Genomic DNA, 15,602 nt, shown 5'->3' with positions numbered 1-15,602 from the left:
TGCTTCAGTAGCTTTATGCCATGCTTTAGAAGATCAGATTCAGAGAGATACCATAGCTACCCAGCAGAAAATTCCTACTTTCAAAACTAACATTTCTGGAATTTCTTGGATTTGGAGGTATTGGGCAATTACTGTCTAGTCTCCAACCTTTGAGCATTTATAACATTGGTGAAGATTGTGCAGTGGAAGACAGACCAAGTGTTTTAGCAGTTTTGTGGTAAGAATGGTCATGATCTTGGCAGGAAAGTGTGTGTGCTTAATGTTTACTGAAGATAAAAGATCTTTGAAAAGAGTCTTACTACTGTGTTTTCACGAAAATAAGACTCAAAACAGAAAAAAAAAACCTAGAATGATTTTTTTAGAATGCTCCTAATATAAGTCCCAGTTAAGATTTTCAACGCTTGGGGGGGTGGGCATGCCAGCACAGGAGGCAGTGAGCACATGGCAGCCGACAGTGTCTGGCCTCTGCCTACCAGCCGCTTGGCCAATGCCCTCGGGCTGCACAACATGTATAGCGCAGGTGAGTCTGAGTGCTATGACCACTGACCTGGCCCTCAAAGCAGCAGGCAGAGGCAGTGGTGCTGGGGGAAGGCATGCGACCTGGTTGCCAGTTGTGTCGTTCGGCAATTAAAGACAGATGGTGGGACAGAGTAGACAGCTGGCTATGGGAGACTCATCCTGCCTGTGCAGCGGAGCTGGAGGACAATGTTGGACAGTTGGTCCAAGCGTGCGGGGCCACGGTGTGGCGCCACCCTCACCCTGCCATCTGCCTCCATACAGGAAGAAACAGCAGTCAGGAATGGGTTAACTCTGTCTGTTAACTGCTTGGACTGAGTCTGCCAAATTGTTAAACCACGCCTCTTCCTGTTGCTTGCCAGCTTTTTTTAGACTCAGTCTAACTGGACAGATGTGTTTTTCTGAGCTATCCATTCTTTGAATTTCTTTGGAGAAAAGGAGTTTTTATTAGTTTTCTTCTTACAGAAGCTTGACTTCCATCAGGTACCTTTTAATCTCTTTCCAGCGTGAAGGACGATTTAGCCTGAGCCACTGAGGACCACTAGGGTGGTGAGAGGTCACTCACCTCAGGACCTCTGAGCAGCACTCACAGGCTTGCCTTGTAGTGACTGACCCACAGGGGACTCGAGGACTTGGTCCCACTGTAAATTAAATGGCAAGGCCCACGAGCAGAGCTCCGTAGCGCTTGCCTGGAAGGTACACAGGATCAGAACCATTTAAGCCACTTCAGACAGTCCTACCTGTCAAGGAGCAGCAGCGTGGAGCCTCCAGGAGTCACGGTGGCCATTTTTTTGTGCCGATTGAGATTATGGCCAATTTGAATCTGCATGAAGAAGCAGCGGCCAATTTGGGAGCCGCTGGGAGGCGTGGTGGCCATTTTGAAACCGTGTGGAAGTTGATGGCCATTTTGAAGCTGTGTGGAAGGCGGTGATCATTTTGAGACTGTGTTGTAGGCGGCGACTATTTTTGAGGCCATTTTAAGCACCTCAGAGGCAGGTTCGAGCAGAGGCATTTCAGCTGTGGACCTCAATCCGGGTAAGACTGATCCTGGCTGGCTGGCACCTTCGGGTATACTCAGTCTCTCTTGTTACTGGGCAGGAGTTCACGAGCAGGTCTCTATGACTCTGCGGCCTTTACCCAGCATGTTCTGGTGGGGCCTTTAGCCTTTGGGGTTGTGATCCCTATTGGGCCAGTGTGCAGGCCTTTGCAATTTTATTCCATGGCAAGGCCTGCGGTAAGGGGGTAATTTTATTACCGTTGTTCATTGTGGCCTCATTCTCCTTACAGGAGTGGTCACTATGGCTTCCACTACCTGATGGCAGTGACTTGCTTTTTGGAGCAATGCCTGCTCTTGAGCCAGCGGTGATCCCTTGGGTGCAACAAGTGGAACACAAGTCTCATTCACCTGGGGTTTCCTCCACTCCCATTTCTACGGGTTTACAGCCCAGCCAGCAGGGTGATACCCCATATCCAGATCACTTGTCAACCTTGATTACTAATGCCATAAGTCAAGGCATTGACATATGGATTACAACATATTTCTTCTGCTATGATTTCTGAGAACTCATTCTTTCCAACATAGACAACAAGGATTGGGATCTTCCATTCCCTTTCGGGATCCGGAATGTTCTGGGGCATTTTCTGGCCAGGCCTCTCTTTCTGGAGAGGAGATGCAGTATGATATTGAGTTATATGATGATGAAGATCTTTTACCTGACCAACCGTCATTTGTTGGACTCTTTAGGCCTCATCTCTTCTGGTCACTGCAGCACAAGGCCAAGGTGACCACTCGACAGGGCTCTGTACAGTCAACTCCTGGTACTGTTTCAGAGCCCGTTGACCTAGCTGATCCTTTGTTTGTAGGGCCCACAGTTGAATCTGAGGAGGTTCCGGCCTCCAGACTTTTTCTCGACATGATGCAGTGACAGTGGGTCTCTCCTGGCTCGGGTCCCATTCTCAGCTTTTGGACAAATGCTTATACAATATTGGTTCTGATATGACCAAGTCTTTACAAGTTCCAGTAGTTGATCCTCCAGTGGTGGCTTTGTCATCACAATCCAACCTCCCAGGTCCTCCGGAGGAGCACCTCCGTCCGGAGGATGAGAGATCAGAGCAATATCTGGTCAAGGCCCATCTGGCTGCAGCCTGGGCAGTAAAGGCATCTTCAACTGCATCATTTTTTAACAGGGCATCTCTACTCTGGTTAAGACAATTACAGGACCGTATTCCAGTCACAGATATCAGATCTCAACAAGATCATGGCAGCGGTGGAATTTTCTGCCAATGCGACACGTCTCAATTTGCGTCTAAGGCCATTGGATCTTCCATCACTTCTCAACGCCTTCTGTGGCTTCGTCAGTGGCAGGCTGATGTTAGGAACAAATGGAGACTGGCTTCTTCTCCTTATAAGGGAGAGAAATTGTTTGGCAAATCCCTAGACCCTATTCTGAATGAATAGTTTTACGCCTCGATCCTACGTTCCTTCCCAAGATAAATACTTGGTTTCATAAGGCTCAAGAATTGATCCTTCCCAATTTTTGTCCTGAGCCTTCCCACCGTTTGGAGAGAGTTTGGCATAAGTTGGATGTGTGGAGGGCTCTCCGCACATATATTAAAAGGACCTCTTCTCTCAGAAGGACAGAGTCCCTTTTTGTTTCTTTTCAGCTGGCCACCCTAGGCTGCAGGGTTACTTCCCCCACATTAGGGGCCTCTGGTGGCTCAGCAGACTAAGTCTGTCTGTTATTAACACAGCTGCTTGCAATTGCTGCAAGTTCAAGTCCCACCAGGCCCAAGGTCGACTCAGCCTTCCATCCTTTATAAGGTAGGTAAAATGAGGACCCAGATTGTTGGGGGCAATAAAAGTTGACTTTGTATATAATATACAAATGGATGAAGACTATTGCTTAACACAGTGTAAGCCGCCCTGAGTCTTCAGAGAAGGGCGGGATATAAATTCAAATTTAAAAAAAAAAAGGGCTTGTATCTCTATTGCTTATGAGATGCAATCCTTATCTGTGCCCAGGCGTATTACAGCTCATTCAACCTGTAGTGCTGCTACTTTGGCAGCTTGGGGTACGCAGGCCTCTCTCTTGGTCTTCTTCTCGCTTTGTACGTCACTACAAAATTGATTCCTACGCCTCTGCTGAGGTGGCTTTTGGCAGACGGGTTCTATAGAGGGTCCACTCAGATCAGGGTCCACAGACCCGGACTTCTCCCTCCCAATAGGACAAGACTTTGGTATGTCCCATTCCTGACTGCTGTTTCTTCCTGGATGGAGAATGGGCATTGGTTATTACCTGATACACCCTTTCTCAGCTTAGAAAAAACAGCAGCCAGTCCCACCCGGGGTTCTTAGTCCGGCCTTGGGATATGTTCTTTTGTCTTTACAGCTCAACATGTCAGTCTGCATCACTGCCTTCCTCAAAATGCTGGCAAGCAACAGGAAGAGGCATGGCTTAACAATTTGGCAGATTCAGTCCAAGCAGTTAACAGACAGAGTTAACCCATTCCTGACTGCTGTTTCTTCTAAGCTGAGAAAGGACGTATCAGATAATAACCAACGCCCAATCTGTTCAGTGGTAGTGCTGCAGAACCTCATCAACAACAAGATTGCCAACAGAGATTCTGAGAAGAAGGAGGGGCAAGAAAAGGAGGAGAGTAAGCAGGAGAGGAAAGATGAAAAGAAAAAGGAGAAGGAAAAAAATGAGGCCAAAAAGAAGAGGAGAAGGAGAAGAAGTAGTATTAGTAACCAGGTTTTCTATTTGTAAATTGAAAGCATTAAATTGCACCAGGCTGCTCTGGCTGAAGGTTCTTTCCTGTCCGTGGCTTGGGAGGGACTGAGAGCCAGATGAGTTCATGGCTGCCTCCAAATGTGCTTGTAGCGGCTGCTGGACATGGAAAGGGTGGCCCTGTGCCTCCGCCTGCTGCCGGTGCCACCCGCAGGAGTCCCAGTTGCTACAAGCAAGTGGTGAGCACGTCAAAAACGAAAACCAGGACTCGCTTGCCATCCCTTGCACTGCAGAAGGCGGCAAAACGTAGAGAAGAGCCCTCTTCCCTTCAGGAAAGAGCCAAGAGGCCTGTTAATAGCAGATCAAGCCGGTTGTTAACGAGAGAGAATGCACGCTTGGCCCCCCACCAACCTCCCTTAAATACCATTGACCCTTATCTAGCCCTAAGCGGGGGCCAAGCACACAAAGGCAGCAGCGTGGCCCCTACATCGCCTCTAGTCAGGCAGAGAGTCTGGATACAACAAACACAACACGTGTGCATGCATGAGGATGAGCAGCTCTTTCCCAGAGATAGGGTAGTTCTTTATGTTTTGCCACCTTCTGCAATGCAAGGGATGGTGGGCGAGTTCCACATTTCACTTTTGATGCACTCGTCGCTTGCTTACTGGGACTGCTGTGGGTCCTTCGGGGCAGCCTGTGGCTTTCCTGGGCTAGGAGAGGGTGAAGCCTGGGATCGTCGGTGCTGATATTGTAACCTTGTTAAGAATCAGGTAGATGGGTGGAAATCCAACATTCCTTCCAGCCTGCTTTGCTGGTGATTGGACTAGTCAGCTTTCTCCACTGAAAGAGACATGCATGTATGTCTCATATATGTATGCAATATGCACACACAGGTGAATCTGGAGAATCGTCCTCTAGCTCCACTGCACATGCAGGACAAGCTTCCTGCAGCCACCCACCCACTCCGTCCCACCGTCTGTTTTTGCTTGCCATGCAGCGCATCTGGTGGGTCGAATCGTGTGCCTTTCCCCTGTGCCTCTGACTCTGCCTGCTGCTTTGAGGGCCAGCCTGGCAGTTGCAGCACTCAGATTTACCTGCGCTGCATAGGCTACATAGCCTCAGAGTGTGCTGGCCAAGGGGCTGGTGGGCTGTGGCTGCTGCTGGACACTGTTGGCCCCCATGCGCTGACCTTCTCTTGTACATGCACTGGGGGATGTCACCCGGCTGGGTTGATCACCCTGATGCCATGTTTCCCCAAAAATAAACCCTAATTTTGGAGCAAAAACATAAAAATAAGACTGGGTCTTATTTTCTGGGAAACATGGTAATATGAAAAAACAATGTCTTGTTTGCTTGATAACAAATTATAAAGATTGGATGCACAATTGTCTGATCCAATGAAGAAATTAAAGTATGTATTACTGTTTTACTTTTTAATAGCTTTATTTTATCATCTTGCTTCACAGAAGATACTAAAATTGCCTTTTCTGTATTGATAATAACCAACGGTTCTTAACAACTGAGGGCAAAAAATCAAATATTCCATCAATGATAATTTTTAGAAAAGTATGTGACAGCTGATAAATTGTTTAAGACAGTAGGAATGAATGTTCATTGAATGGTCTCATGAAAACCATATTTTTCTAGCATGTTGACATTGTACATGGTAAATTGTAAATTTACATTTTAAATTTTAAATTGACATTGTAAATTGTAAATTTACGCCCACCTCACGGTCCCAATGACAGTATAAAACATAATAGTGCTATATAAAATTCATTTAACTACAGATTTTTCTTTTAATATTTTATCTTCCACTAAAACCTTTGTTAATCTTACAGGCCCTGTGTTTGTAGAGTTTCCTTTGGATATTCTATATCCTTATCATTTGGTTGAGAGAGAGATACTTAGGAATGCTTTTCCCAAGAGCCTGAAAGGAAAGGCCTTGAACTGGTGAGTTGTGAGTTTTTGCTATCAGGAAAGATTTTAATGGATCAGTTGGCTCAAAGAAAGTCCAATGATAGATTGTTGCAGTATAGAAAATCAAGGGAAAGTTCTTTAATATATGCATTAGATGCTGCTATGGAATATTTTTTGTCGTATATATGCATACATAAGATAAAGGTAAAGCTTCCCCTTACATATGTGCTAGTTGTTCCCGACTCTAGGGAGCGGTGCTCATCTCTGTTTCAAAGCTGAAGAGCCAGCGCTGTCCGAAGACATCTCCATGATCATGTAAAGGCGCATGGAGTGCTGTTACCTTCCCACCAAAGTTGGTCCCTATTTTTCTATGTGCATTTTTTATGTGCTTTCGAACTGCTAAATTGGCAGAAGCTGGGACAAGTAACGGGAGCTCACCCTGTGCGGCACTAGGGAGTCGAACCGCTGAACTGCCATCCTTTTGATCGAGAAGCTCAGTGTCTTAACTACTGAGCCACTGCGTCCCTTATGCATACATACATCTACGCATATAAACACGTACTGTTTTTGATCATTTCTGCATTTTGTTTCTGATCGTTCAAAGAAAGTATGAAAAAAGGCGAAGACAATTCCAGGTATCTTACATTATTTTTCTTAGATTTTTTAAAAATTAGATTTTCCTGACAATCTCTTTACACCAGGTTCCCCAATATCCTGGGCTACTACTACCAGGCCGTGTCCTGTTTGGAATTTGACTGCACAAATGGCTGGCCGGAGCACATGCAGCAGCCCGCTACTTGTGCAAGGGCTGCGTGCAATGTGTGTCAACTGCCACTCACGTGGCCCAGCTCTTCTCCCCCCAGTCAGGCTGCCAAACCACAAAGGTTGGAGACCACTGCTCTAGATTAAAACAAGCATAAAATTTGAAAGATTTCTCTTGTTTAACCCTTTTTATAGGACTGTTTCTAAATTTGGCTGAGCATTTTAAGAGAACTGTCTCACAGTGCATACTTAAATGCAACATATTTCTCCAAATTGCAGAAATAATAGATTCTGCATGTTTCCTGTTGTTCTTGCTTTGGATTCTATGTTCTATATGAGACGCTATTGGCATCCACTTAATTCAAAGGCATAATTTCATGGGATAACATGGTGAGTTTGTGAGCTCAGGAAAATTTGCAGCTTTAAGGAGCGAATACTTTCTCTAAAGCAACTTTTGATCTAAATAACTGGGCATCCCTGATTGACAGTAGTGACAAGGAATGCTGTTTATCGGTTTAGACTAAAGTGCCAGATGTGAAGTTATTTCAAATAAGTAATTCAAATCAAAAAACCATTTTTAATCATTTTAAATTAGATTTTTGTGGTCTGTTCTAAGGTGAGCTATAGGTAGGCTAGACTCAAAATTCCAATAGGTGCAGAAGCTGAGCACGCAACAGCTATTTTGTTCCTATTGCAGAGGAATCAAATTAATTTCCAGATTATTTTCAAGGTACTGGCTGTTGCTCTGTAACTTTAAATCAGAATTTGATAATTTTGTAAGTACCAAGGGCACTTATTCTTTACTGGATTCATGTAAATAAATCTTAGCTCACTGTAATTTACATACTTCCTAATCTTGCAAAAAATAATTACTGCTATCTTATTACTGTCAATTCTCTCATTTGGGCCAAAGATTTGAAGTATGGCCATATATGATCCCTGCATTCTGATTTTATGTTTTATAATCTAAATCTTTTTTATATCTTGTATATCTTGTACTGAGAATATCTTCCTGCTATTTAATAATAGACTCTTGACTGTATCCAACCAATAGAATATTAAACAGAATAACAAAATAACAGAATTGCAAGGAACCTTAGAGGTCTTTTAGTCCAACCCTTTGCTCAAGCAAGAGACCCTATACCATTTCAGACAAATGACTATCCAGTCTCTTTAAAAGCCTCCAGTGATGGAGCATCCACAATTTCTGAAGGCAATTCCACTGGTTTATAGTTTTCACTGTCAGGAAATTTCTCCTAAATTCTAGGTTACTTCTCTCCTTGGTTATTTTCTAACCATTGTTTCTAGTCTTGTCTACTGTGCTTTGGAAAATAGTTTCCCCCTTCTTTTTTGTGGCAGCCACCCAAATTTTGGAACACTGCTATCTTGTCACTCCTTGTCCTTCTTTTCATTAGACCATGGATGTCAAACTCAATTTCATTGAGGGTCACATCAGGGCTGTGGTTGACTTCAGAGGGCTGGGCGGGCATGGCCGACTGGGTGGGTGTGATCAGCTTGATGCCACTCACTGGGCGTGGCTGACTGGGTGGGTGTGGCTGACTGTAGATGTGGCCAGCTTGACACCACTCCCCAAACTGCTGCCATGTTTCTTCTTCGCATTGGGTAGACTAGGCTGAAGCTATGCTGGCCTGATGTTTCTTCTTTACATTGGATAGACCAGGCCGAAACCATGCTGGCCCGATGTTTCATCTTTGCGTTGGGTAGACCGGGCTGAAGCCACGCTGCCCTTATGTTCCCTGTTCACATTGGCTAGATCAGACTGAATTGACGCAGGTAGACTGGGTCGAAGCAATGTGGGCCAGCCCCTTTTCCAGGACGGCCCCATGGGCCAGATCCGACCATATTGCGGGCGTTTGACACCCCTGCATTAGACTATCCATACAAAATTCCTGCAATTGTTCTTGTTTTAGCTTCCAGCCAGCTAATTAACTTTGTTGCTCTTCTCTGCACTCTTTCTAGAATCTCAATATCTTTTTTATATTGTGGTGACCAAAATTGGATGAAGTATTCCAAGTGTAATCTTACCAAGGCCTTATAAAGCAGTACTAACATTTCATGTGATCATGATTCTATCCAGAGGTGGAATTCAGCCAGTTCGGATTGGTTCTGGCATACCGATAGTGGAAATTTTGACTAGTTTGGAGAACCAGCAAATTCCACCTCTGGCTGGCCCTGCCCCTGCCCGCCCGCTCACTCCACCTTGCCCTGTACCGTCACTCCTCACCTCCCCAGCATAGCACACTGTGACTCCTCGCTTGCGTTGACCATACAGTTTCTGTGGCTTGCCTGCCTTCCCACCCAGTGCCTGCGGCTTAACTGAGCAGCCCTGATCTGCCTGCCTGGGTAAGTAAGCCTGCGAGTTGTGCTAGCACTCCCCCCCCCATCCCCATCCTCCAGCTTGCCTGGCTTGCTTCGCCACTGCAGCTCTATCCCATTCGGGCTGTGGCACTTGCGACTTAGCAAGCTTGTCCCCGTCCCCAGCCTCCAGCTTGCCTGGCTTGCTTTGCTGCCGCAGTCTCATCCCATGCGGCGCTCGCGGCTCAACTGAATGGCCCTGATCGGCCTTTGAGCCTGCGAGCAACTCCTGAATCTGTCTGCCTGCCTTTACCGAATTTTGGGCAAGTTGCTCTTTTTTAAAAAAAAATAGCGTAAAAAATTCAATATCTATATAGTGTGTTGTAGACTGTTAATTTTGTGAGTTTGCTTGCAAGCAAATTTTATGTTATGAGCCTATAGCTTTTATATTTTGAAATTTGTGCAGCTTGATGAGATTTTATGTGTTTCTGTAGTGAGTGATAGTTTTTTGTTATGCCTTGATGGTTTTTATTCCTGTGGCTTGGCCATGCCCACCCAGTCACACGCCCACCTAGCTACATGATCACTAAGCCATGCCCATCAAACCACGCCCGCAGAACCGGTAGTAAAAAAAATTGAATTCCACCACTGATTCTATCCCTTTGTTAATGCAACCTAGGATTGCATTGCCTTTCTTGGCAGCTGCAACACACTACTGGCTCATATTTAAGTGATTGTCCACTAGGACTCATAAGATCCCTCTCACAATTACTGGTTTTGAGCCAATTTTCACCTAACCTGTATCTGGACATTTGGTTTTTCTTGCCTAAGCGTAAAACCTTACTTTCCTCTACGTTGAATTTTACTTTTTTGATAGGGCCTGTTGAGAACCTTCTGGATATTGAACCTATCTTCTGGGGTGTTACCTATTCCTTCCAGCTTTGTGTCATCTGCAAATTTGATGAGTTCCCCTTCTATTCCCTCATCTAAATTGTTTATGAGGATATTGAGGAGTACTGGGCCTAAGACAGAACCTTGGGGTACCTCACTGCTTACATCCCTCCATGTAGATGTAGTTCAATTAAGTTGTAGTGGGTTTTTCAGCCAGTTTCAAATCCATCTAGTCTAGTTGCTGTCTATCCCACATTTTTCTAGCTTACCAAAAAGTAGGTGGTCCACAAGAAAATTTTGGTGGTCCACAGAAAAATTATTTGCATTTTTTATTTTGCACTAAATACTATTTATCTTTTTTTAAAAGTCATATTATGGTCCACGGGATTTAAAATTATGAATTTGGTGGTCCCTGAGGTCCAAAAGGTTGGTGACCCCTGAACTATACTATGTGCACAATATTTTGCTTGTCCACTAATTTAGTAACTTTGTCAAAGAATAAAATAAGATCTATTTGGCGTAATATGTTTTTGACAAACCCGTGTTGGCTTCTAGTTATAACTTTGCTTGCTTCTAGGTATTCTGTTACTTGATCATCTTTTCAGGATCTTTCCAGATATTGATGTCAGGTTGATACAGTTTCCATAGTTTCCTGGATCTGTTTTCTTCCCCCTTTTTGAAGATGGGAACCACATGTGTTCTCTTACCATTTTAATTTGAATTCCTAGTCTGTTTTTCATAGTTTGTGCCATTTTTTCTTTTTGTGTGAAGACCGATACAAGGAAAGAATTAAGCAGCTCTGCTTTCTCCCTGCTGCCTGTCACTTCCTTGCCATTACTGGCCCAATTTTTTCTTTGACTTTTTTCTTATTTTTATGTGTTGAAAGAAACTTTAAAAAAAATTTTTTTACATTTGTTGCAAGTCTTAGTTCATTCTGAGCCTTAGCTTTCTTGACTTCATCTTTGCAGGTTTGGGCTATTTGCTGGTGTTCTGCCTTAGTTGTTTCATTTTTTATAATCCTTTTCATCGTTCAGTTTATCAGAGAGTTCTTTGTGCAACCATGGTGGTTTCTTTTTGGATTTCTTATTTTTCTTTCTCAGTGGTATTGTACTGGACTGAGTTTTTATAAACATAGTTTTCAGAGTTTCCCAAGCTTCTTAAGTTGTTTTCACATTTAAGGTTTTCATCCATTCAACTCTCTCTGAAGTTTGTTGAAATCAGCTCTTTTAAAGTTGGTTTGATTATGTTCTATTCCTTGTGTCTGCATTATGTTTAATTCTTAGATAACACGGTCACTGTCCTCCAAAGTTCCTGCAACTTCCACCCCCTCTATTATTTTTCCTCTGTCAAATATAGCTGTCCCTCTAGTTTCTTCCTCTACCTTGTAGATGACAACATTGTCAACTAGGTTGGTCAGGAACCTTTTGATCTCCCACTTGATGTAGAGTTTGTCTACCAATTAATGTCAGGATAGTTAAAGTCCCCCATTACTACTATGATGTATTTCCTACATACATTAGCAAAAGGTTCATCTATATATTCTGCTTGATTGGGTGACCTGTACAGGTAGTCCTCAATTTATGACAGTAATGGAACCTGTCCATTCATGTTGGAACTCGAGGACTACATTAAATGAAGCACCTAATAAATGACCTGTTCCTGCTTTCCCCAGTGCATTAGTTAAATGAATGTGCGGGATGTTAGGTGACTCACGAATGGGAGAAACTGAGGAAGGCCTAGTGTAGGCACAGGCACTCCTAGAAGGCCTCCTCCACTCTAAGACAGGGGTCTCCAACCTTGGCAAAGCTGGCTGGGGAATTCTGGGAGTTGGTCCTCCAGGCTTAAAGTTGCCAAGGTTGGAGGCCACTGCTCTAAGATATCCCACACTCTGCCTCCTGTCCCTTGGTTTCCCCAAAGCCATATGGGCCTCCTCCATACCCCATACTCCATACCCCACCCCATTACCATTTGCTTGCTTACATTTTGCTTGCTTACGAGCTTAGCTCGGATGTCAGGGTAAAGAAGACCACTTCCTCGCTGGTCTACGTGGCACAGTCAAGAAGAAATTTTTGCTTCCATTGCAATCCTTTCATTTCCAACCAGCATAAACTACTACAAATTATTCTTAGCTCCGTCAGTGCTAGTTTTATGCTAGTGACTCTAAGAAAAAAATGTTCCTATTTTGGTTCCTTATAAGCCTTTCTTCCCAGCCAGCAAAAGAAATGGGATTTCTTGTTTGCTCTACTAGCATAAGACTAGCATAAAGCTAGCGCTGGCAAGGCTAACAAGAAATCATGCCTATTTTGGATTCCTCGCAAGCCAGCATAGCCATAATTTCTTCTTAGCCCTGCCAGCAATAGCTTTACGCTAGTCTTAGGCTGATAGAGCAAAGAAGAAATCCCATCTCTTTTGCTTCCTTTCCTCCCCTGCTAGGGTAATCACTACCGATTTATGCTGGCTGGGGAGGATAGGCTTGCAAGGAACCAAAATATCCACAATTTCTTCTTAGCACCACAAGCATAAAATTAGTGCTGGCGGAGCTAAGACAAAATTGTCATAGTTTATGCTGGCTGGAGAAGAAAGGATTTCAACAGAAGCAAAAATGACCAGATTTCTTCTTTTTGATTGTTCCAGGTGGCCCAGCGAGGGAGCAGCCTTCTCTACCCTGACTTCCTGAGCTCATCAAAAGATAAATAAATGAATGGTGATGGAGTGGGGATGGGGAGGGAGTCCATGGAATCAAGTATGTTGGCAAAGCAGGCCCAGTGCCTCAGGATCAGGCCAGGCAGGATGGAAGGGAAATAAGTGGATAGGAGTGCTGCAGTGTGTCTGTGGTTGGTCATAAGTGCAATTGACAGCAGGGTCCTGCAGAATTTGTAACTTTGAAACAGATTCATATTTTGCTTTGGGTGGAGGGAATATGTGTTGTAACTTTGTGTGTTTGTTAAATGGCCTGTCATACCTCGAGGATTACCTATGGCAATGTCATTCTTTTTTCTTTTATATTAGCCCATATGCGTTTTAGTAGACTTAAATAGATTGTTTCTCGGAAAAATTCAGAATCCATCATTGTGTACATTTTCTCTCTAAGCATTTTCATTCAGCAATGGCAAATCTTTTGCAGGTTCCCAGGTGCGGTAAAGTAACTTAAAATTGGGCATTTTATGTTATATAATCTTAATAAATGCATTGATAAAACAACAATCAGAGCAATAAATAATAGGGAATATATAACCAGTTCCCTGGAATATATCTCCAGTATCTTACTGCACAAATATTCTAAAAATTGGAAATATCTAAAACAGTACACAGTTTATAATAGATAATTGTATTAATATCATCCAATGGATAACAATTTGAACTGTATACTGTATGTGTATAACTCAGATAAAAACTTTGTGTATATGTGCATCTCTCTTTATAGCTGGAGTGCTGGCCTGTGCATATGGCATATACACACTATACATATGGCATATACACATTATATGTACAGGCATTCTCTGTTTATGCATACAAGTAAAAAGATAAAGGCATCCCTGTGTCTTTTACTCTGCTAGTCATTGCCAACTATAGGGGACAGTGCTCATCAAGGCCATTGAGCCACTGAGATGAAGATATTTGGTCATGTGGCCAGCATAACTTCACAGAGCGCTGTTACCTTCCCACCAAACTGGTACCTATTTAACTACTGAATGCTTTCAAAATTATTAGGAGCTGGGGTGAGGATGGGAACTCGCCACATCGTGTGGCACTTAGGTCTTGAACCTGGGTTGCCAGCTTTCCAACAGACAAACCCAGTGTCAACTCTGAATCGAACCTGACTGAAGCCATCTTTTGCTGCTTCATAGTTGCTACATACTCGCCATACACTCTAAGGAGTGGGGAGAGATAGACCGTCCACAGACACAAGAACGAGCCTTCCCATGGGAACCAAGATCATCCAACAGATGGCAGTTGAAGAGGGGTGACTGAGGAACCTACAGACTACTTTAATTGGACAATGTGACCTGGGACAATTGGGGAGGGAAACAGTTACTCTTTTAATTATGCTATTAGCACAGGAAACTTCAGAGTTGGCTTTCTAGCTGTGCCAATATGATGTATTCAATAAACATGTTCTTTTATTTCTGATTTCTTTGGATGTGTTACTTGGAATGCTGACACCCAATGTCTTAACTGCTGAGCCACCATGCCACCCTTTTTATGTATATATGTGTGCATATATGCATGTATATGTATATGTATATGTACTGGGCAGCTACTTCTTTGCTCCATAGATTCTTGGCATTTCTCATATTGCTGCTGAAGTTTTCTTTCGCATGATACGTTTGGTATTTGGTATTTGGTTTGAAATGCCAACTATTTTCCATGAATATTGGCCCTCATTGCCCCTCTCCACACATACGGAGAACCATATCAACTGGTGCTTTCAACAGAAATTTATAAAGGGGGAGTATTTAAATCAAAATCTTTCTCATTTCAAACACACATTTACCTTTTATACCTTTTCCGCTTTGTCTGTTGTTCCCTGTTGTCTACTAGGTTCCTGCACAATTATTTGAGAAACCTGTTTGCTGGAGCTTGGGAAGTACAAGACTTTTCACCGCTACCAGTGAATATGCCAGAAGCCACAGAGGCACAGGTGAGACTTCCGTTTTAAGCAAATATTTTCGGATTCTAGTCAAGCTCATCAAAGTCAAAGAGAGGATATTGGAAACATTATTTGTTAATGTTTTGTTTTGCTTGTCATGAAAATAGTATCTGCTTATGTCTTCTTTGAGATTGCAAACTAATAAAAGGGAATAAACTTAAGGTAGAAAACATAGTTTCCATTATTATCAGTAAAGCCCTGGATTATTATCACTTTCATTGTCCCCATTATGCATCACTGCCATCCCCATAAATGCATCCCCCTAATTAATACTGGTTAGGGTGCTACCCTGAAGCTACTTTTGCTGTGAACAATTTTTCCTGGACATACTTCTGTGCAGGTGCAGCAGTGCGTGGAGCTGATCAGCAGGGCTAGGAAGCCAGTCATACTGCTTGGCAGTCAAGTGACCCTTCCTCCAATTCCAGCAAATAAGCTTAGGTAAGATATGCTGCTTGCCCTAGACTGAGATTCCTTTTATAATATTGCTGTGCTATTGGGCTACCATTGACTCTGAGGCACAATATCCTTGTTCAATAGAATTAATCCATTGATGGGAAAGAGGAACTACAGGATCTTTGATGAGCATGTGTTCAGATGAATAGACAGAAGTGAGAAGAGATAACAAAGATATCTGAACTTTTTCTCCTCCTGCATATTCTTACAGAGAAGCTTTAGAAGAACTCGGGATTCCATGTTTCCTGGGAGGCATGGCCCGTGGCATGCTGGGAAAGAACAGCCCAATGCACATTCGTCAAAACCGGCGTGAGGCTCTCAAGGAGGCAGATCTGGTTATTCTGGCAGGTAGCTCAGCTGAGAGT

At 43.5% G+C, this 15,602-nt stretch overlaps 1 protein-coding gene across 6 annotated transcripts in view; it reads left to right on the top strand.

Moving 5' to 3' along the window:
• Positions 1-15,602, top strand: part of ILVBL (ilvB acetolactate synthase like) — a 36,915-nt gene that overhangs the window by 9,990 nt on the left and 11,323 nt on the right. For all 6 annotated transcript variants that reach the window (XM_058166744.1, XM_058166742.1, XM_058166741.1 and 3 more), the window contains 4 exons: positions 6,086-6,197; positions 14,676-14,775; positions 15,125-15,222; positions 15,449-15,585. In XM_058166744.1, the coding sequence (XP_058022727.1) occupies positions 6,086-6,197; positions 14,676-14,775; positions 15,125-15,222; positions 15,449-15,585 (447 nt within the window). The remainder of the gene's footprint in view (positions 1-6,085; positions 6,198-14,675; positions 14,776-15,124; positions 15,223-15,448; positions 15,586-15,602) is intronic.

This window comes from Ahaetulla prasina, chromosome 2, assembly GCF_028640845.1.
Source record: "Ahaetulla prasina isolate Xishuangbanna chromosome 2, ASM2864084v1, whole genome shotgun sequence".
NCBI lineage: Eukaryota > Metazoa > Chordata > Lepidosauria > Squamata > Colubridae > Ahaetulla > Ahaetulla prasina.
Note: the sequence above shows the minus strand (reverse complement) of the source record. Positions and strands in the feature narration are given on the sequence as shown.